Source organism: Cupressus sempervirens, chromosome 10, assembly GCF_028749045.1.
Source record: "Cupressus sempervirens isolate cs-2001-9-10 chromosome 10, ASM2874904v1, whole genome shotgun sequence".
Lineage (NCBI taxonomy): Eukaryota > Viridiplantae > Streptophyta > Pinopsida > Cupressales > Cupressaceae > Cupressus > Cupressus sempervirens.
The window spans coordinates 962,776,862-962,798,443 of NC_143127.1; the positions used below are offsets into that span (position 1 = coordinate 962,776,862).

Here is a 21,582-nt window from a genome sequence, read left to right on the forward strand (position 1 = left end):
TCAAAGTGTGGGACACACTTTTCTATTTACCTGGGGAGTCTGATGTTAGAGCATAGAGCTTTTGTTTTGGTAGATTTATGCTTTTAATGGTTAGGGATGTGTTGGAGACACATTGGAGAACATTTTCTCCTGATTGCATAGAGATTGGATGGATTGAGTTGAAGTTTGAGTTGTTTTACCTTGCTTCTAGAGATATATTATTTTGGTTCCTATTGTAGGCCGTGTAATTAATTTTCCATAATTAGTTAGAGGATGTAAATTTTAGGAATTGAAGAAGACTTAGATTTATACCTATGATTTGAAGTGCGAGTTCTAATTCAATAGGAGCTAGGAGATATCACAATTTTACTTAGACATTGATTTTGGGAATTTAATTATTATTGCAGGTTGACTTGTGGCATTTAATTTATGTATTTGTATTTAATTTGTGTTCTAGGCTGACTTGTGGCTTGGATTGGTATAAGTAGGGGTTGTGGAGAAGTCTTTAGTCATTATTCATCCATGGTGGAGAAGAGGAGTAGTTGAAGAGTGAGTTTTCCTGAGTCTATGAACAGAGCGCTGAATGTGAGGTAGTTTATAGTAGGATTGTTATGGAGTTGTGAATGTGTGGACAAAGATCCGAATGTGAGGTAGTTTACACTTGGATCTTGGATAAAGTTGGAGTAGAGCTAGTAGCTGCAGCATGGAAAACAACGAGATTGCTTGGTGGTCTTGAGATCACAAGTTGAGATCTTCCTTGGAGGTTTCTACCAGAGGGTGGATCTAGACTAGCTAGGGTTTTGATTGGATCTTGAGGGATATTGTAGAAATATTAGTGTAATTGCTATTGTATTTGGTCATAACAAAGAAGGCCTTATAGCCTAGCACATTTCATGTAACAATTATTTTATGAATAAAGAGTTGTGATCTGATATCAAATCTTTCATTGTTATTGTGTTTCCGCTGTATGATTATTTGTTGGGGGATATGACATCTCCTTTGCGGATACTCCTACCTTGCACTACATTAGAAATACAAGAAAGAGGGAGATAGTTACTGATTAGGAGAATCGAGAGAACAAAGAAAGAGAAATCCTAACATCTACCTAGTCAAAGGGAGATACAAGAAGTAATTTAGAGGGAGTTATAAGGAAGAGTTTTGTAACCTATTTAGAAGATGAAAGTTGTTGATAGAGGGAGAGATTTCAATACAAGGAATTATATATTTGTTTTCTTTTTGGTATTTTGTTAGTCTCACTATTTTAACCTTAGTCAATTTGGGTTATCAGTTTGGTTTGCCATCACTACCAAAGAGGGCGATTGTTGAGAATAGATTGAGGAAGATTGTTGAAGAAGGAGACTATGAAGAATAGATTGACACAAGTGTGATAAATATGTTTCAATCATTATTTTGTCACTAATGTCAAACATACTATTTTTTAGTAAAACAACTACTTATATGATTTAAGTACTATCACTTATTTGATTGATGAAGAGGATTTGATCAACAGATGTAACAATAGCACCTAGAGGAAAGGTTGAGTTATCATTATATAAAGAAGTACTAGAATCAATTAAGACTGTGATAATTACAAAGGCTAGTTACAATAATAAAGTTTAGAAGAACAAGTTAAACAAAGTTTGTTTCACAAGCTTGACTCAGTGGATAGTAGGTGTCGAGAAAATTCAATACAAGCCAAGCAGAAAATTAGTTTGAGCTAAGTAAAATCTATTCTAGTGTATGTTGAACAAAATAGTGGATATTGAGTAAAGTTTATTTGATGTCGAGCACCAGTAAACCTTAGTTCATGCTGAGTGATTTTATAGAGGATGTCAAGAAACACAATATATGTTGAGCATCGAAAGAAAGTTAATGTCGAGTGACTACATTATTTAAAAGATCATGAGTTCAATGGATCTGAGCTGACAAGTTTATTTTCTTAGATTGTGTGAACCAATTGGAAGATAAGATTGATGAGTTGGTGGCACATAATTTAAGGTAAACCATTTTAAGGAAAATTCAAAGAGGATTGTAGGAGAAGTTTCTATAAGAGATGAAATATAGGATAGGTTCATTGTATCCTACCTAATCTATCCTAACCCTAAATTGGACAATGAAGAATGAGTGACAAAAGATCTAAATTTCTTATATATAGGAATGGCTAATTAGAAGCAAGGGTTGTCATGTGTGAGAACCTAAGGAAGACAAGGGCTCAAGGGTTTTCCTTTATTAGATGGTCTAAGAGAAGAGTCTACATTAGTAAGCAAGAAGGCTTAAGGGTATGAATGCTTGAAGGATGAACAAGCTATTAGAGCTTAAATGTGTGAAGGCCAAGTAGAATGGAGAATTGGAATAGAGATCTGTGATCTACAAATGGAGTTGTAAGTTATTATTAGATAAGGCCTTACTCTTACTCTCTAATAATTGTATCATTATAGGGTAAATCCTTGGGATTAAGGTTGACCTAATAGTCACTTGTAAATCCTTTAACTAGGTGACATTCCAAGTGAATTGTCTAAAGTTCTCTAACAAGGATCACTCCTAATAGGGTGATTGAAATCCTTTAACAGGGTCACATTTAGCAGTGTGTATTGTAACCTTTGATAGGGTTGGCCTTTCATAGGGCATCACATTAGAAGAGTGAAAAATAATAGCATGTTAATAGTGGTTTTTCCCAAATTGGGTTTCCACATAAATCATCGTGTCAAGTGTGTTGTTGAATCTATTATGTTTCATGTTTACATTTCTACAAGTTGAATTAACAATAACCTACAAGATTTAAGTGATTGCATATAATCTAATGGATGAATACATGATGATAAATGTTTTGTGGGTTCACTAAGCTATGAAAAGTCTAATTTATACATCTAGACCTTGGATAACTCAATCACCCCACCCTCAATTATTATAAAGTATTCCAACAAACTATGTACCTCCTTTGGTAATGGTTCCTTGATTATATTCTCCTCTCCTTTGGACTTCAATAGTATTGCATAACTTTGGCACACCTCATCCTTGAGGTCCTTGAAAAATTCCTTACCACTACACAACAAGACTCTAGGTACCTTCGTCTATGGCTATTCTCCCTCCAACAAAGATTGGATTTTGAATGTCTTTCCTCCCTTCTTAAATGAGATGGAATTTTCCCCTCCATCATACACAACTTCTCTATCAAATTGCCAAGGTCTTCCAAATAGTAGATAGCAAGCATCCATGGGTAGGTTATCACACAACAATTTGTCCTTGTAACCTAAAATGGAGAAGTCTACCCAAGTCTTCTCATTGACCAATATACTTTGTCCTTTGTTGAGCCAAGTCACCTTGTAGGTATTCACATTTTTTAGCACCTTAGGTAGTTTAATCTTTTCCACTACTTATTGTGACATTATGTTGTCAGTAGATCCAGAGTCTACTACCACTTTACGTACCCTCCCTAGGATCTTACATCTGACCCTAAATAGTGCCCTCCTATGCTTAGACTCATCAGGAGTAAGTTTTTTAATCAACAACCTTCTAAACATAAGGTTCTCTCCCTTTTCTAATTTTATGTGGTCTACTTCAAAGTCCTTGCTACAACTTTCTTCTTGGACATATGCTATCCTCTTGTCTTGGTTAGAAGAAGAGGTCTTATCAGGGCATTTGTATGTAGGGTGGCCTAATTGACCATAATTGTAACACTTCATAATAGAAAAGTAGGAGTTGCTTCTTCCTAATCCTCTACCTCGAGCCTCCTTGGTTCCCTCTTCCTCTACTATAAATCCCTCTAGGAGACCTTTATTGGTTTTCTTAGCTAACTTTTTTTCATTTTGGTTCCTTTATTTACTTCCTCTACCTTGGTGACCTCCTCTTTTTCCTCTTTGGTTTCTACCCTTACCTCTGTCTATGAAGTTAGAGTCTCCTTTCTTTGTCTTCTTTTCCTCCACCTTTAAGGCTAGGTGATGACACCTTTGAATAGCGGTAGGTGCCCACAAACAAAGTTCCTCTTTGATGTCCCATTTCAGACCTCCTAAGTATCTAGCCACCTTTATTGGCTCCTCTTCTTTATTTTTGGATCTAAGACACAACCTCTGAAACTCCTCTACATAAGAGGTCACATCTAGATATTTTTGCTTTAGTCCTTGTCTTCTTTTTTCGAGTTGGATTTCAAAGTTTTGTGATAGAAAGTTCTGCTTCAACTTAGTAACCATGGCATTCTACTTGGCTATAGGATTCTTTCCCACACTAATCCTCTCATCTTGTACATACTTCTACTAGGCCAAGACTAAGCCTATGAGTCTTAACTTAGCCACTTTGACCTTTTGTGCCTCTGATATCGCTTCATACTCAAAATGATTCTCCATGTCAATTTTTCCACTGAAAATTGGCACACCTTCCAGAACTTTCCCTCCTAGGGGTTTGATAGCCTTCAAGAAGGGCTCTTTATTCAAGATAGGATTAGGTTCAGGCACAACATCCTCTTCTATTGCCTCCTTACCCTTCTCACTGTCTTCTTCTTCCTTCCTTTTAGTTGCATTAGCAAATTCCTCTAATTTTATCTTTACCTCTTCCAAGGATTCTTCAAGGAGCCTATTCTTCTCCTTTTTCTCATCAACTTCTTTGGCTAGCTCTACATCAGTCACCATACTGGACTCACCTACTAACTCCTGTAGACATACACCACTTTCCCCAAGTCCTTAACTTGCTCTTATACCACTTTGATGTGAGAACCAATCTTGCTTCTCCCCCAAGCTCTTCCTTAGGGTCTCCTTAAGTTATACACCTAACCAAATAGGGAATCTACTAGCCCGATGCTCTTTAGGACTCTAACCAAGTAGATCCTAAACCTTTCAATCAATACACATCAACCAAGTAGAACAATCTTGCTTGCTAACTCTCCTTCAACACAAATAACCCCAGATGATCATTAAACTCCCCAAATGGGTGGAAAGTCATCTAGGAATGTATGTCTAGACTCCCCACAAGATCCTTGACCCAAAATAAATCAAGAAACCCTAATCAAGTTCCAACTCTTAAGCAAAAATACATTCAAATGCTTGAAATAAGGTTACCAGAATTAGCCCTCCAAATGTAGAAAAACCCAATTATCTTGTAAGACTTCTTAACAAGGAATCAACAAACCACCATTCCAAGTACCCTTTTCAAATGCCTTAAGTATTTTGGGGGTCTAGGGTTCCCAAATTGTCTATATTGTATGGGCACAATTTTAGCCTTAAAATAAGGGTTTCAAGGGTTTGGTATGTTGTTTGATGGAAAGAGTATTTTCTATTCCTTAGGACTCCCACTAGGGCTTCCGATTTGGTTTGGGCTTACTCCACAACACCTTCTAACATAATCCAATCTCAAGTTAAAGTATCGACAATGTTCAACCACTCTCATTCCACTTGCTCTAGTCTATAATCACTTCAAATATACCTCATGAACTTTCTAGGGCCCCATCTCCACTATACAAAATGTACATGGACTCATGTTCCAAGACCCAAAATCTCATAAAAAGCATATAGTGAGAAACAACCCTATGACTCCATATGCACAAACAACCTGATTCACAACAACAAATTGGTAGAAATATATATATAACTAAGCATACAAAACCTTGAATCAACCTATTCTAACACTTCCAATTGAAAAATTTCCAAATCTAATCCATATTTTTACCAAAATGACTCAAATACATAAAATTGCTACTCAAAACTTGTTACACAGCCCATATAGTCCAATAAAAGGCTTCTCTAACCCCTTGAATAGGCTGAGAATGGCCTTATATAGGCCTTTTACCAATGCTACTAACTATTTTAGATAGTTATAACACCTTCTATACAAAGTTGCTCAAAATGCAAGAAAAGTTGTCAATGTTATCATTGACAAGATTTACAACAATTGGGCAATTTTTACATCTTATGTAATAAAGTCCTCAAAATTTCTCCAAAATTCATGAAACCTTGTATAATATCCAAATATGACTTAAAACACCTAAATATGGTCTTAGAACCTCTATTTGACCATTCTACCCTTCTAGGCCTCAAAACACCTATGTTGGTCTAGTGAGCAACTTTGACCTATCTGGGATTGCCAAACCTAACACCTTATCTCCTTAGGACTACATGACTCCCTTTATTCTCTTAGTGGTGTGGCTAGCACCACTATAGGCCAAAATCCCAAAGGTAACCCTAGGTCTTCCTTAGCCCACATCGGTGCCCCTGCACCATCGAGAGGCAATAATAAAGATAAATTATTGGCAAGATAACCATTAAATATTTGTGAGTAGTCAAATAAAGTGCCCATTGACTTTTACAGTGAACATAGAAGTACTACTGAGGGTTCCCCATTAACTTTTGCAATGAATAGAGAAGTACTACGTAGGGATCCATAATGGCTTACTATATCATTAAAGAAAATAAATGTGTAAAAAATATCTCATTAAAGAAAACACAAAACACATAAAATACATGACACATTTAGAAAGAGCTAGTTCTAAAATAGAGGTTGAGGTTTTATATACAGAAGGACAAGACTACTAAATGCGATGAAACAAACTATTTTAAAATGATCTCATTATGTAGATAAACAAGATTTAATAGGGAAGACAAAATTGTAAACAAAATCCACCTAGTTATAATAAATTACCTAGAATCTCAACTGCCATAAACTGCAGTCCCAAAAGCCATTTATGCCAATGGTTTTCCAACCATATAGAGAACTTTGGCTTTGCAAATTTGTTACACAAACTCAAACTCTAGAATAATCAAATATTTACTTTCTTAAATGGGTAGGAGGGCCCTAAAATTCTATGGCTCCCTGCTAGTTGAGCTGAGCGACTCCAAAATTATTCTAGAGACCTAAGCATTGTTATAACGTCAACTTATATGCTCAAAAGTCTTCAAAGGATAGTCATCTTATTGACCATATCCTTTATTGTTACAAAGTACTCGCTATTTGCATTTTCAAACTGTCTAATTCTATATTTAATGTGTACAACTTGATAGTTTTGACTTGATGCATATCTTGCCAAGCTTCATGTAGAGCCTTTTGGACATCCTCAGTTGCCTTTGCACATATATTTCTTGGAAAGAGACTCTTATCTAAGACTCTGTAATATGAAATAAGCTATATTCTCCTTATAAATACCAAATTTGTTGATCTATTTCATCCATATCCAATTAGCCGACTCCATTTCACCTATTTGAACAATTTTACATGTAAATGAGTCATTAATAATCGATCACATTTACTAAATTTATAAATGAAACAAAAATTGACATTTGACATAATCAATAATTAAAAAGATTGAACAACACAAAAACTATTACTAAATTAACAACCTACCGTAATACCAAAAACAAAAAAACTCACCATGCCCTATAGCTTATACTAACTAAACATAAAAACAAATCCACTTAAAGCACAGAATCATGTAGTTAACATACAACTCACAAGTAAAAGAAAATAAATACCATAAGCTATATTCTCTGAATAATATTTGCAGGTTGCATACAATTTTGAACTTTATATCAGTAGTTTCTTCATTATATAGAATATAAGAAGTCTCTCCATTTATGACAAGAGTAGCTTTAAAACTGCTAAAATGAAATCCAATATTCAGAAATCACCAATCTCCTTCTGAATATAGAAGTGACCAGAAGGGCCAGCAGGGGGAGACAAAGCCAATTTCACAATACTTTCAGCACCTTCACTTGGCGAAAGATCTCCTGTGCCAGCTGTCATTCCAGTTTTAACATATCCAGGATGAACACAATTTACAGTGACCTTATCAGAAAGCTCACGGGCTAGCAGACGTGTGTATGTGTTAATACAAATCTTTGACATCTTGTATCCAGAAAATGGAGCTGGCCATCCTTTCTCTTCCAAGTTCTTGTTTTGCTTCACATCTTCTAAAAACTGACTTAACATGGAATCCAGAAATTCTTCACTAATTTTATCCATGTCAGAAAGTTGCTTTTGTAGCACTGGATTTGGCATCATCTGTGAAAACATATATATAATGAAATCATACTTTATTTGATTGAAATCTTTAGTGCTGAGAAGTGTAAAATGAAATGAAATTTATACCTTGACAAGCCCATATACAGAGGAAACATTGATAATTCGTGGCCGGCCAGATGTTTCCCTCAGTAATGGTAGCAAGGCTTTCACAACTCTCTTTATGCCATAGTAGTTTATATCAATACATGTTCTTGCACTTTCATAGTCGTAAACGCATGTTTCATTTGACGCCCCAGAAGACTGCAATACAGAGATTCTATTCAATTGTTTGGTCGTAAAAACCCTAAAATGTAAATGATTGGCAGCTCATAAAATCATATTCAGACTTACTTTCATTAAATGTGGGAGTTCGAGACTTTTTATCAAATTAGTGGTTTAGATATATGTATTTACTAATTAGTTTTTCTATATATATTATTTGGGAAGTATATCTTAGAGAGTAAAAGATTATCTGGTCATAAAGTGTGTTGTTATAAAAATATTAAAGAGAGAGTTAAAGTACAAGTTTAAACTTAGAAACAAGAATATGTATTAAGGTAATCTTGTTTTCTATCAAATAAATCATTTTGACTTTTCAAAAGAAGTTCTTTGATTGTAAAGTTATTAAGTTATGTTATCAAACAAAATAGAAAATATAATAAGATACTTATAAGAAGTTTGTTCAGAATTCTAGCTAAATTTATCATGATAAGCTTTTAAAGTAGACATTTTATTCTACATTTAGGAAAGAGATATTTGAACTCTTCTTCCTAAATATGTTGTTTCCAACAATTTGTCTATGTAATCTACATGTATTTAAAATACAAAACTGTAAGATTATGTTACTGAAGATTTAAATTGAAAAATAACATCCAATAATTTAGAAATATTTTTCACATATTTTACAATTACGTGTCTTTTAAAAATAGTTCCATTATAATTGATTGTCATGCAAAAAAAATTGGCAAATGGGTACTTGATTTTCAATTAGACTATAATAACATAAATTAATTTAATGATAAATGAACATGTCAATCTTTAATTAGATTATAGTAATACAAATTATAGATTATTTGATTAACAATTATTAAACTAAAATTTACTTATTTTACTTAATGCAATATATATTGAATTCAGAATTTAGAAGAATTAATTTAAAATGTATTGCTCACCATTATCTTTAATATTTTGCAAAAATTAACCCATACTTCCTAGCTGATTTTATCCAAACATGATAAGCTTTCAAAATAGAAATCTCATTTCACATTTGGAAAAGAGAAAAATCAAATTCCCGTCTCTGCATATATTCTTCACATTTCAATTTGTCCATTTATTTTGAAACTATAATTTGTTCAAACATGTCAAAGCTTAAACATCTAAATTACTCCATTAATCCATAGAATTCAATTTAGCAAATAGGTTCCGTCCACACAACTTACCAGTAATACTTGACGCAAATCCAGCCCACTTTTGCCCATCACTTCCCAGTTCATGTCTTGCCCCGACACTGCTGCATTGTTTATCTGTTACAGAGACATTCTTTAAAATTCAAACAAATATCCTCTGCCTACCATTCAATGTAGAAAGACAAGATAAAAAACAGAACCCTAAACCTATTCTACAGTCTTTCAATAAAAGTACCAAAAACACAAACTTATTCAATTGAAATCATATGATTACCAGAACATCTAATCCCCCAAACATGGTTTTCAACCATTGGGCGAGATCTGAAACACTTTGAGAGCTCTGCACGTCTAACATGTGAAAATGAACATTCTCAACTCCTCCTTCCCTCAACTCTTTCATGGCAGCCAATCCATTCTTCTCGTTGCGACATGTCAGCACAACAGTCATGCCCTTACACGCCAGCTGGCGAACGATCTCAAAGCCTATTCCCCTGTTGGCTCCTGTAACCACCGCCACTGTTTCTACGCTCCACCATTTCTCATCCTGTCAAAACACCAACAAAAACGTCTCTGTTTAAAACATTCAATCATGCAAACTGAAACTGAAGAACTGCAAAGTCTCAGAAACTATTCATTATTATTATTCAAGTGTGTAGTTTTAGAAAATATATCCTATTTATAAAAAAATATTCATGCTAGAACATCCAATTGTAGAACTGAAACTAAAAACAATCCAAATTTCCAAGAAAAACTTTACCATTTTGAGGATTTTGTCCAAAGACATTGAGAAAACTTTGTGTATATCAAAGCAAAAGCATTCTGAGTCGTGGATCCATGTTGACCAATCTTGTATATCTGTTGGGTAGTTAGAGTATTAAATGATGGACCTAACATATCAGGCAATGATGGTGAACTTAAGTCTGAAAACTTTGTGTATATCAAAGCAAAAGCATTCTGAGTCACAGATCTGCTGGGTAGTTAGTGTATTAAATGATGGACCTAACATATCAGGCAATGATGGTGAACTTAAGTCTGATGCAAAGCAGTCAGTAAGCTGGCAGAACTCAAATATAAGAATAGGAATTGAACAGTTATTCTGGAGTAGGAAGTAGGGATACATATTTTTATTTTCTGTTTGGTTCACAGCCAGAATTTGATGGAGAATCCACGGATCAAAAAGTTTATATTTTCTAAAATTAAAAAATTTGGAATAGGAATACATATTCCAATTCCACCTATTTAGGTGGAATTGAAAATATTTATTTTCGTGCAAAAATTAAATCGGAATACATATTCCTATTATATTCTTCTGATTTGCTGCACGCAAATGGAAAATTTGAAATTTTAAGAATTTACATAAACCTATTTCAATTATATTCCCACTGCCAAACGGGCCCTTATGTGGAGACCACTTTCCATTCATTAAACTGAAAGATTCATGTGTTTTCTGATACCAAAGCTTTTCCTGCTAGATGTAAAAATGAAGTATATGCACCGAAAGCAAACTGACGATCATTTAGGGCTATTAATATATATTAAATTTAGTTGGTGTATTACATTAAAATGGATTAAGGTAAAGTTGTTTTCCTTTGTTATTATTATTACCAAGTTTCTTAATGTATTTAATTGCAGAGCCAGACATTGTCGAATTAGAATTTCACAATGTCTTTCTCTATTTTTTAATGTTATTTATGATGACAACAATTTCTCATTCTCAAACACGTGTTTGAGACGAATGCATTATATACATCTTCCAATGAAGAGCAACATTAATGTATTCGACTCTAAAAGAGAAACAATTTCATGCAATATTGCTCTTGTATGTTATTCAATAAGTTATGTGAAGCTGCTGAATTTGTGGGCATGAGTAGATCTTATCAATAGTCCACTCCCACAAGTTCAAGATAGGGACAGTGTGTGAAAGTGATAGCAATCCACCACATGTTCCCTTAAACATAGTCAAATTTAAATATAACATTGGACCACCTTGCCACAAAATTCCGAGTAACAAAATTGTGTCCTTCCTCCCGATAATAATTGAAGATAGATATTTATGTGTGGTTTTTTTCTTTAATTTCATTTTTAATTGAAGAAAATCAATTACATAATAGATAAAACAATGGCAATGTTGTTGTGGTAGCAATTACAAAATGAAAAATAACACATCAATATTGTTGTAGAAACAACTCCAAAATTAAAAATAGGACATCAGTATTGTTGTAGCTACATACAAGCATGGACATCGTATAGCTCTAGTCAGATATTTCTTACAAAACTACAAAGACTTTGGAAATCTGATTATTCAGCTAGGAGAAAGCTATCCTTATATCCCTCATCCAATTCATATTCTTTTGTCTAGAAGTTGCCAACCATAATGAATAAAGGTCTAGGTACTAACATAACCACAAAGATAAACTTTATCTCCTTGAGTGTCCAGAAAAGTCTTCATCAATATCTCATCAATTGAAGTTAAATAAGTCTCATCAGAAGCTACAACCTAGATCCAATAGTCGAACTAGGCAATAGTAAATTAAAACATAGTATAACTACTATGATTGACCTATATTTGAAGCTTACAAGTTTCAATAAAATTGTTTAATCTTCTTTTCAATGTCATCTAAATATTTTTTAAGATAAAGGTTCATAGTAAGTGAGTCATGGAAGTGGGAAGAAAAGAATTAGCGAAAATAGCCACACAATGAAACCTCCAAATGTGATTAATGATGACTTGTCTCAAAGTTTGGGTTAGGATATTGTGAAGACAAGACAACCCAAGGAATGGAGTTTTCCATGAACAAGGATAAGTGAAAAGACCTCGAAGTGTGCCAAAAAGGGAGTATCATAACTTGTAAGCACGAGTACACAATCAACGGTCATGCATGATAACTTCTCATTTTTGGTGCAAAAGGGACAAACTAGTGATGGGAAGATGAAAGAGAGGTGCTTGTTGTAGAAAGCTTGATATGGCATACATTTATTGAGACTATGCATCTACCTTTCCAAACCTGTAGACTTAATTTGTTAATCATGCTTGACTCATGTTGCATTTCCATTTGGCATTGAGTCTTGGAGTCAAGGTAATAATTACGATAATATGTTTATAAATAATTTAAATGGGAAATTTTCGAGTGTTGTACTTGTTGGGCCACTTCTAGTCCTTTAGGAAGTATAGATAATATCAATTCTCCAAGATGAATTATTACAAACAACAACAATCTATAAATTAAAAAGAAAAAAATTAAATAACAACAAAGTATCATTGATGACCTTGATCACCAACTACTTGAATTCAAAATTATATCGATAGTTTGTATCTTCATAATTCCACTTTTATCTTTTCCTGTACTTTCAAATTCAAATTATTTCTCCATTTTAAAGATCCACACTGGTAACTCATTAGGATTGAAATTAATAGTCTAGAGGGTCAAAATGAGGTCTAGTGTTCACTTCATTTATAAATCATTATAAATCTTCCTCTCCCTAGTTGAGCCCAATTTGGTTTCTTCTTCTACTGCATCAACTTGTGCATCTTCCTTCTCACTTAAATCTTCAATATAGATAGCTCTATGATGTGACCTTTCAATAGCTTCTAGCCTAGATATTGTTCCTTCCAACATTTTCGTCATGATAGGGTCTACTCCTCTAGGTGCTCCTCTACCCCTATCACATTCTCCTTGCTTCATTTAACAAAAGTTCTCTATAGATAAAAGTCCTTTTTTTTCCTATTCTTACTTACAATTAAAAAATAAAAAATTTTAAAATTTGACACCTCAATTCTCCTCAGAAATTCTTTGTTTTCATGTTTGGGATATGCACAAAAATGAATCGATAATTACTACACAATAATTCACAAAAAAAAAATACAAAAATTGATTGAATCTCAACTATAGACAAAAATTATATTATAGTATATGAAACTATTGGTTAATAGTTTATCTTCCTTAATTCTTTGGTTTATACCTTGACTCTCAGAGTGCCCAATGGCTTATGGAAAACAAAGAAGCTAACAATAGAATGGGTCAGTGAAATAATCTATCAAAGACCCCTAAATTGAAAGGTATAGCTCCCTCTTAAATGAAAGATTTGCAATAAATTTTATTTTTTCAGGTTTGGGGGTATGTTTTTAAACTGAGAGTAGAAGAGGCCTCCAACCGGATTGTTCAACACTTCGAATGACCTAGGCAATTTTTAAATTGGAGACTAACATCTATTATGTAATCTACTCTAACTTGAATGCAAAGATTGAAATTCATACAAGGCGACCTACAATGGAAATAGAGAGGAAAGGATGACTGATAGGTAAATTCCCAGATTGCTGAATTAGTTGAGTTTTAGCAATACCCAGATTGTCCCTTTGTTCATTTCTTGAACTCCTCAAACAATTATTTAGAAAACACACATGAACTACAGTGTACAAAACAAGGGAAAGAATATTTTTTATGTTGATGAAAGTAAAGCTTACAATCCATTGAGATGAGAGAAATAAAACCAAGTTTACTTGCAATCATTCAATCTTAGTTACAACACATTCATTCCAAATAACATAAAGTCACTTTGAAATGAACAATAAAATTAAAATGTAGACTAAGAGTCTCACATAGTAGTCCTAGCTACAAGGGTTTTCCCACAAAATAACTTTGTTGATCTTATTAACTTTTGAAAGGGTTACATATATAGGCCTCTTCAAAATGGCCAATTAAATTTGATGATTGCAATGCACAACATCTTTGAATGAGGGAAGCTAAAAATAGGACTTGACTGAGTCATTTTCCATTATAGAATCTAAGCCTACTGAGAAAATGCCAAAAATGGCTATGACAGATAAATGAATGAGAGAGAGAGAGAGAGAGAGAGAGAGAGAGAGAGAGAGAGAGAATGACACACGTCTGAGAGAGTATTAGAGCATCATGCTTTCTTTGGAATCACTACCTTAGCTCTATATGCCTTCATTGCATCTGTTACATTATCAATCTCAAATCATCTAGTAGTTATGCATCTCTATCAACTCATCCACTCTGGCGACTTTTGATTGGAACTTCTCTGATACCTACCTTAGATGGAGTTTGCTGATGAGAGCTCCTGGATCTTTGATAGATAGAAGTTGAGTGGATCAGTGGCCTCGTCAATAAATGCTAGGAACTTGATTTTCATCCACTCAATGTCTACCAATCGGTCATTGCCAGATATATATGACTTTGTGTGCAACACTTTCAAGTGTTCAAAGGGTTTCTTTATAACTTTCTGCACTAGGTCATGTACATATTTAAGCTCACTTGCAAATCTTGCAGAGATTTCCACTATAAAATCCAAAGATTATTTCCAATGAAATAGTTTCTCTTTACCTATTTTAAGGATCTCGTGGGAGATGGAAATGTTGGTATTCATATTGATCACTTCTTGCAATAGTGCCAATTTCTTTGTTAGTCTATCTATTGTGTTTTGCATAGTAGTTTGATAACTAGAAGCTACCTCCCTTAACTTGTGAGCATCTAATAGTAGGTTTCCCAAATTATCAATGAGTGGGGAACCTTGTGCCTTCATCTGATCAATCCACGATCTACCAATTTGACCAAATTGTCTTTTTAGCTATAGCTAAAAAAGAAAGTTCTTATTCTCTTATTTATTTGGGTCAAATGTGCTAGTTGAAGTTCTTCCAAGTGTAGACCTGATGTAATCCATTAGTTCTTTTTTTGAGGCCTTGAGTACCTCTTTCTCCATCTTCAACTCCTCCAATTGGTCTGTTGGTGTTTGAAAATGCTGGAGGGTTTTCAATTATCCCACAGAGAAACTGACATATCTAGGGGCAGCTAACTCCCATTTTCAACATGTCATTTCTGACAACAGGCCAACTATAAGGCATGACCCTTCTTCTACTTCAAGTTCTACTAAACCTAGGCAGGTAGACCTCAGATTGAAATGATATTGTACCAGTGCAAAAAAACATATCCCTAAATCTATTAAGTAGATTTTACCCTTATATCTCCTAATAACTCATGAAATAACATCAATCTATAGTAGCTAAATGAAGATCTATGAATCTTAGAAGTTGAGTGAGGGTATTACATTTAGGTCCTTCAACATGAAAGGGAAATACAATTGATTATTGATGTTGATTTTCAACAAATCCTCAAATATGCAGAAGTATAACAAGTGATCATATAACTAATCAGTGCCTAATCCATTGGGCAATTCCATGAATTCAAAACATACATTTGTGACATTAGTACATATTTCGTATACCTAGACATTAGATCTATCTAATCACCTTGTGATTCAGACATTGGTGTTCATTCAGATCTCATTCTCACAAAATATCCTTCTCAAGTAACTAGTAACCTTGTTAAGCATATCAAGCATTTACTTGGCCCTTTGGTCCAACAGAAAAATACATCAAACATACAACTTGAAGGGGATGCAAATGGATCTCAGATCTTTGTTCTAAAACCACATAAGACTTACAGATTGTTGAGACAAGAGACAAGAACCAGAATGAAACTAGTGAAATTATTGCTCATATGTATTGATTTCCTTGAAACTATACATTCAGATGCACAAAATTAAAACATGAAAACACCTAACATATCAGAACTTGTTGTATTATCTGCACTATTGCTGTTCACATGAGAGAAATTGCTGAAAGAAAATGGTGTTACAGTCATGGAAAAACATCAAAAATTGGACCAAAACCTGGTATCATAGTAGCGAGTGGTTTTTTCTCCAAAAACTGGAACCCTTACAATGGATCAGAGAAAGAAAGATATAGACAAGAAAGAATTCTCGGATATGTTCTAAAGATGACATGTGTCCACTTGGAATTCCATCCCTAGTAGTTTCAAAACCTCTTTCATCTCTCTACCCATTTGATCTGATTTTGTTTTCATCATTACTTGTAACTGATTTGCAAAAATCTTTAATGAAATGATGAAAACTCTTCATGCATTCAAAATATCTGATACCCTTATGAAATGTTGGAAGAATTGAGATTCAACTAATTTGAATGCAACCAAAATTGACCCCAATTACCTTTTCCTTGTCTTTTATGCATATTCAAGTCATTACTTTGCTAGAAATCACAACTGAACTCTGATACCTGAATTCGGTTGCAAGATAGGAACCTGAGACAAATCCTCCTATAGCTTGAACTAGTGGCATTCTATGCAAAAATTGACCTTAGAATCAAAAATTTTGTCTTCTCACAATTTTAGCGATATATAACATCACTATATTAGCCTCTCGAAAACCACCAAAATCATAGTTTGAAAAATAGTCCCCCCCTGCTAAAAGACTTAGGCATGCAACTTTGATATTTCAAATTTAAAAAATTTAAAATGTCCTAAAGTTCAAACTTTAGGAAAATGACCCTTTAAAGTTTAAAATATGAGCGTACCCTTCACAAAAATAATAATAATAATATTACTATTTTTTATTCTTCTATATTTTCCCTCACCCTACACTCCGAGTCAACCCATGTTTGACCCACTGCCACGTGGCAGTTTCTCATTGGTCTGACCCCTACCACTTCACCATGCACCTCACCATTCCTTGTCATCATTGGGTGGGCCCCATGCCACATGTTGTTTCCCCACATGCCCGCAATATTTAACGTCCGCACAACTCCATATTGCGGGCATGTGCCGTCCATAGGATGTGCCACATGGTGACATCTTATGCATCGCATTTTGATCTACTTCTTTAGCACCACCTCATCGTCAACTAGGACTTGTGCCACATGTCCTAATCCCACATGCCCGCATTGCTTATCCTGTGTGCATTTTGGTTTTGCGGGTATGCCCCTGCCATTCGATCAGACATGTGGCATCATCTGAGCCTCCATCGCTACCTCACCACAGAAGCATCTTCATTCAAAATTGTACAACTCCATATTGCGGGCATGTGCCGTCCATAGGATGTGCCACATGGCGACATCTTATGCATCGCATTTTGATCTACTTCTTTGGCACCACCTCATCGTCAACTAGGACCTGTGCCACATGTCCTAATCCCACATGCCCGCATTGCTTATCCTGTGTGCATTTTGGTTTTGCGGGTATGCCCCTGCCATTCGATCAGACATGTGGCATCATCTGAGCCTCCATCGCTACCTCACCACAGGAGCATCTTCATTCAAAATTGTACAGGTCCTAATCCCACATGCCTGCATTGCTTATCTTGTGTGCTTTTTGGTTTTGTGGGTATGCCCCTGCCATTCGATCAGACACGTGGCATCATCTGAGCCTCCATCGCCACCTCACCACAAGAGCATCTTCATTCAAAATTTAGTCTATATGCCTCACTGATGTCACCTACAACTATCAACTATGGCCCTCAAGCATGAACTTTACCTTCAAAATGCCTTGTCTTGTTGACAATAAGTCTATAGCACAAGATAGTATTTAAAGACTTAACAAGCCTTACCCACAGGCAATGTGGGATATTTGGTTCAAACTGTCTCTCCCTTCCTCTACGGATTTTCTCTGCAGTTATAACCATTTCATATGGGTTCTCACAGCGTGGGGTCTTTGCAAGCATGTTCCTCTTATCGGCTTTGACTACATTTTTTCCTAAAGGCAACTCCTTACCTTTCATGGCACCTCTGCTCCTATAATGGTGAGTTCTTCTAGTCATTGAATACAGTTGTAAAGAACAAGATGTCAAAAGAATGAATAATTTTATTTTTTAAAGTCCCTATCCTTGCGTGTGGATTCCATCTTGCACAGACCCTCATGTTCATGCACTGAGGGTTTCTCATTATTAATGCTGTGCTTTTCTTTTAATCAGTGTGTTGTGTTTTATGAAAACCCGTGGGCTCTTCCTTTATCATGGTTTCCTCAAGCTGCATTTTTTTCTTTTGTTTTGGCTTGATGCTACAGGTGATCTCTCATACTTTCAATCATTTCTTGACATGCTCTTTAATGCGCTAGTCTCTACTTAATTCCTCATGCGTAAGCCTCTTTCCCTACTGTGTTTTCTTCCCGAGTTGGCCTAGTGGTGGAGAACTTGTACTCTTGAAAGAGAGGTCACAAGTTCAAATCCCACTGGGGGGTAGGGTATGTATGCCTCGTTTGTAGCGCCAAGCGCCTCTCGAAAAAGAGTACGAGGTAGTCCCATATCACTGTCACCATATGTAAATCCAAAAACTATGGCATAGTGTCGTGGACTATAAAATCCACTTACTTACTTACTTACTTTTTCCATGATGGCCTCATGCACATATGGGGTGCTTGTCTAATGCAATGTGTAGCTACCTCATTTGTTGTATTCTCCTTAAAGACTATGACTTCCTTGCCTCAATTTCCAATGTTGTATTTGCCTATGTGGGCAGATTCCCTTTCCATTTGACTGACGTAAGCTCTTCTGTTGTGGGTAATTAGAAAATGAATCAGCCACACCAAGTGGATTGGCTCGCTACCACTAAGACACAATGACGTGGACAAAGCTTTCTCCTCTCTGTTTCATGGTGCTATCTATTCTCATTCTTCAACGTGATCCTTAGCTTCACATTGCTACCAGTCTTCTTTAATTCCTAGTTGAAAAAGGAGGATATATATTGAAAAAAGACAACTGTATGTGGTTCTCTCATAATCTTATGTTCTAACATCCCAATCATCTTGATATAGCTTGATACAACTCCATCTTTTTTGAACCATAGGGGAAGACCAATAATCAGTTTCACATTGGAAAATGTTAATGTGATAGGCACTTAAATATATTCAGGCTCATAGTGGTTTTCATCAATCCAAGCTATTCTAATTGTGTTTGCATAAATTGAGGACAAAATGAATAGATTAGATGAGGAGATGCATTCATTCAAGGGCTATAGCAAAGTGGATACCTCACATTAGGAAAGGTTAGATGCCCAAAAGAAGTCAAGAAGAAGAATCCACATAATCTGCATAACTTGCCTTGTTTCTTTAGAACGCTTTGCCTTGTTAAAAGACATGCAATTGGCTTCCCATTTTACAATATTGTTTGACTTGTGCAAATTGTCACACTTTCCTTGTGACCTATTGAGATAACTTCATCCTCTGCTTATTAGTTACAAGCAACAAATACAAAGCTTCCATAGGCTAGTACATAAAGCAAACATTCTTTGTCTCAACATAAATATGTTGTTTTCCAATGCCATCTAATTTAGGGAACGCTACAAGTAATCCTTCAATCCCGATCCGAGACATGTCAACAAACTGCCTGGAAACTAGAGCTTTGCCCCTTTTTGTAATAATAGATGCTACTACCATCATTGTGAAGAGTCTAATAATTCCAGATGTCTCTCGATTGATCTATAGAAAACTTTAATGGATGAGATCAAGTGATTTAATCACAACTATAAAACATCTACCATAGCTTGACCTTCTTGTGAGATTTAATGGATCTATATATTTCTCGCAAAAAGCTTCCCTTTTGTGTTCTGATAAGGCTTATCATTTCCTTCAATATGATATTTTATAGTTCTTCCATACCTTGTGGAATTAGTCGGCCCCCCAAGTAGGTCTGACTAAAAAAAATTTCATTTTCAAACAATTGATATGCCAAACTGATCTATTGAACCCATCATACTGATTGAAGTTAAATTTGATCACTGAACTATCATTAAAAACCCATTTTAACCCTTTACTAAAAACTATCAAATTGGTACCAAAAGGTCCATTGACGGGCCTTAAAAATTGACTAGAACACCTAATCAGGCTTTGAAAACTGGCACACTAATTCTTTGTTCCACACACTTGCACCCCATCAAATTTCATCTCATGAAAAATTCAAGGTCAAAAGATATCTATTGTCAAAGTTGAACTTTCAGAACTTCTTTCAAAAAAACATGTCAGAAAACAATAAAATGGGTTTGGATTTGGCTTCAAAAATTGGGCAAATGAAAATTGGGGCATTGGTTCTCTATCATGAGGAGAGTATAAATCTAGGACTTGGGCTTATGAAGAATAGTAGGATACGAATGGCGAGCGATCAAAGTGAGCTACTTGAATTTGCTGACTGGAAACAATGTCTGAAAAGCGATTTTTGCAAACAGAATTGACCTAGAAAAGTGTGTAAATGGATTTTTCATGACTTGAAAATCGACACACTTAAAGTATTTTTAGAGGAAAACACAGGGGTATAATCCATTCAACCTTACCAATCACAGATCGGGAGATATAACATCACGAACAGGGGTCCTAACAAATTTGCAAATGCTGACACCAGTAAAAAAAAAAAGTGTTTGGAATCGTGTTTGAAAACTGATCAAACAAATTCTTCATAAGCTAAAACTTGAAACATAACAAGTCCTTGATGTCTACAATGCAACACAATAGGAATTTCATTGTTTGGGTCAACTGGTCAAAAGTTATAACTTGTCAAATAAGGCTTCCTAGAATTATGCGCAATGTGCATCAGCATGAAAATAATAACTAACCAACTTTGAGGGATTCAAAGCTTAGTCAAACGGACTTGAAATGACTTGAAATCTGAAAGATAGGCTTTTAGATATGAACACTAGACACTCCCAAAGTGGTGAGTCATGAAACACTTCTAGGTGTGAGATATTTAGATGCAAACATGGCCTCTTGTCACTGTTTGACATTTGGGTGAAAATGCAGATTTGAAACTAGCTCAAAATGAAACTTCACAAAATGGCTCAGAATCTTAACTTTTCTTCATGGAATGCTTGGACATGCTGGATAAAAGGTGTTAGGAGCCTTGAACACCACTTAGGACTCAAACTGACAACCAGGTACATATGCATTTAAAAGCATTTATAGGACCAAATTTTCTCAATGGTGCTCAAAATTGACCGTGCAATTTTTCAATGCCAACACGGTCTTCTATCTTTTTATTAGTAGATTTCCATATATTTACCATGGAATCATGAACAAGAATACGAATGTCCATCATTCTGATTTGAAAGTCATCGATAGAGATCTCATGGAACTCTCCCTCCTTTTAAGGCTCTGCTATTTCCTTTAGCATGTGGCCAGTAGAGGGATTAATGGCCAATGCTACTATGGACTTTTGCTTCTTTATATTCTTTTATTATGGCTGAGAAGAAGTTTCCTATGTGATAAGGTACTTGGATGGGGTGGCTTCTTCATATCTCTGCTTCTTCTAATCGATGGTCTCCTCCAACCATGACTTGGTTGAGAGGACATTGATTGCTAATTGCAAAGTAGTGAGATCAAAGATTTTTCTTGTCACTAGGGGAGTCTTCTTTCTCTAATAAATAGTG

The 21,582-nt window shown here is 35.1% G+C and overlaps 1 protein-coding gene across 1 annotated transcript in view; it reads right to left on the reverse strand.

Moving 5' to 3' along the window:
• The window catches only part of LOC149537170 (uncharacterized), a 32,194-nt gene extending 22,023 nt beyond the window's left edge, over positions 1–10,171 (reverse strand). The window contains exons 1-6 of the mRNA XM_089806417.1: positions 10,123–10,171; positions 9,640–9,909; positions 9,399–9,482; positions 8,047–8,220; positions 7,587–7,959; positions 4,275–4,585 (exon numbers count right to left, since the gene is read on the reverse strand). Coding sequence (XP_089662543.1) covers positions 4,275–4,585; positions 7,587–7,959; positions 8,047–8,220; positions 9,399–9,482; positions 9,640–9,909; positions 10,123–10,149 — 1,239 coding nt within the window. The 5' untranslated portion in view covers positions 10,150–10,171. The remainder of the gene's footprint in view (positions 1–4,274; positions 4,586–7,586; positions 7,960–8,046; positions 8,221–9,398; positions 9,483–9,639; positions 9,910–10,122) is intronic.
• Positions 10,172–21,582: the final 11,411 nt, after the last annotated feature.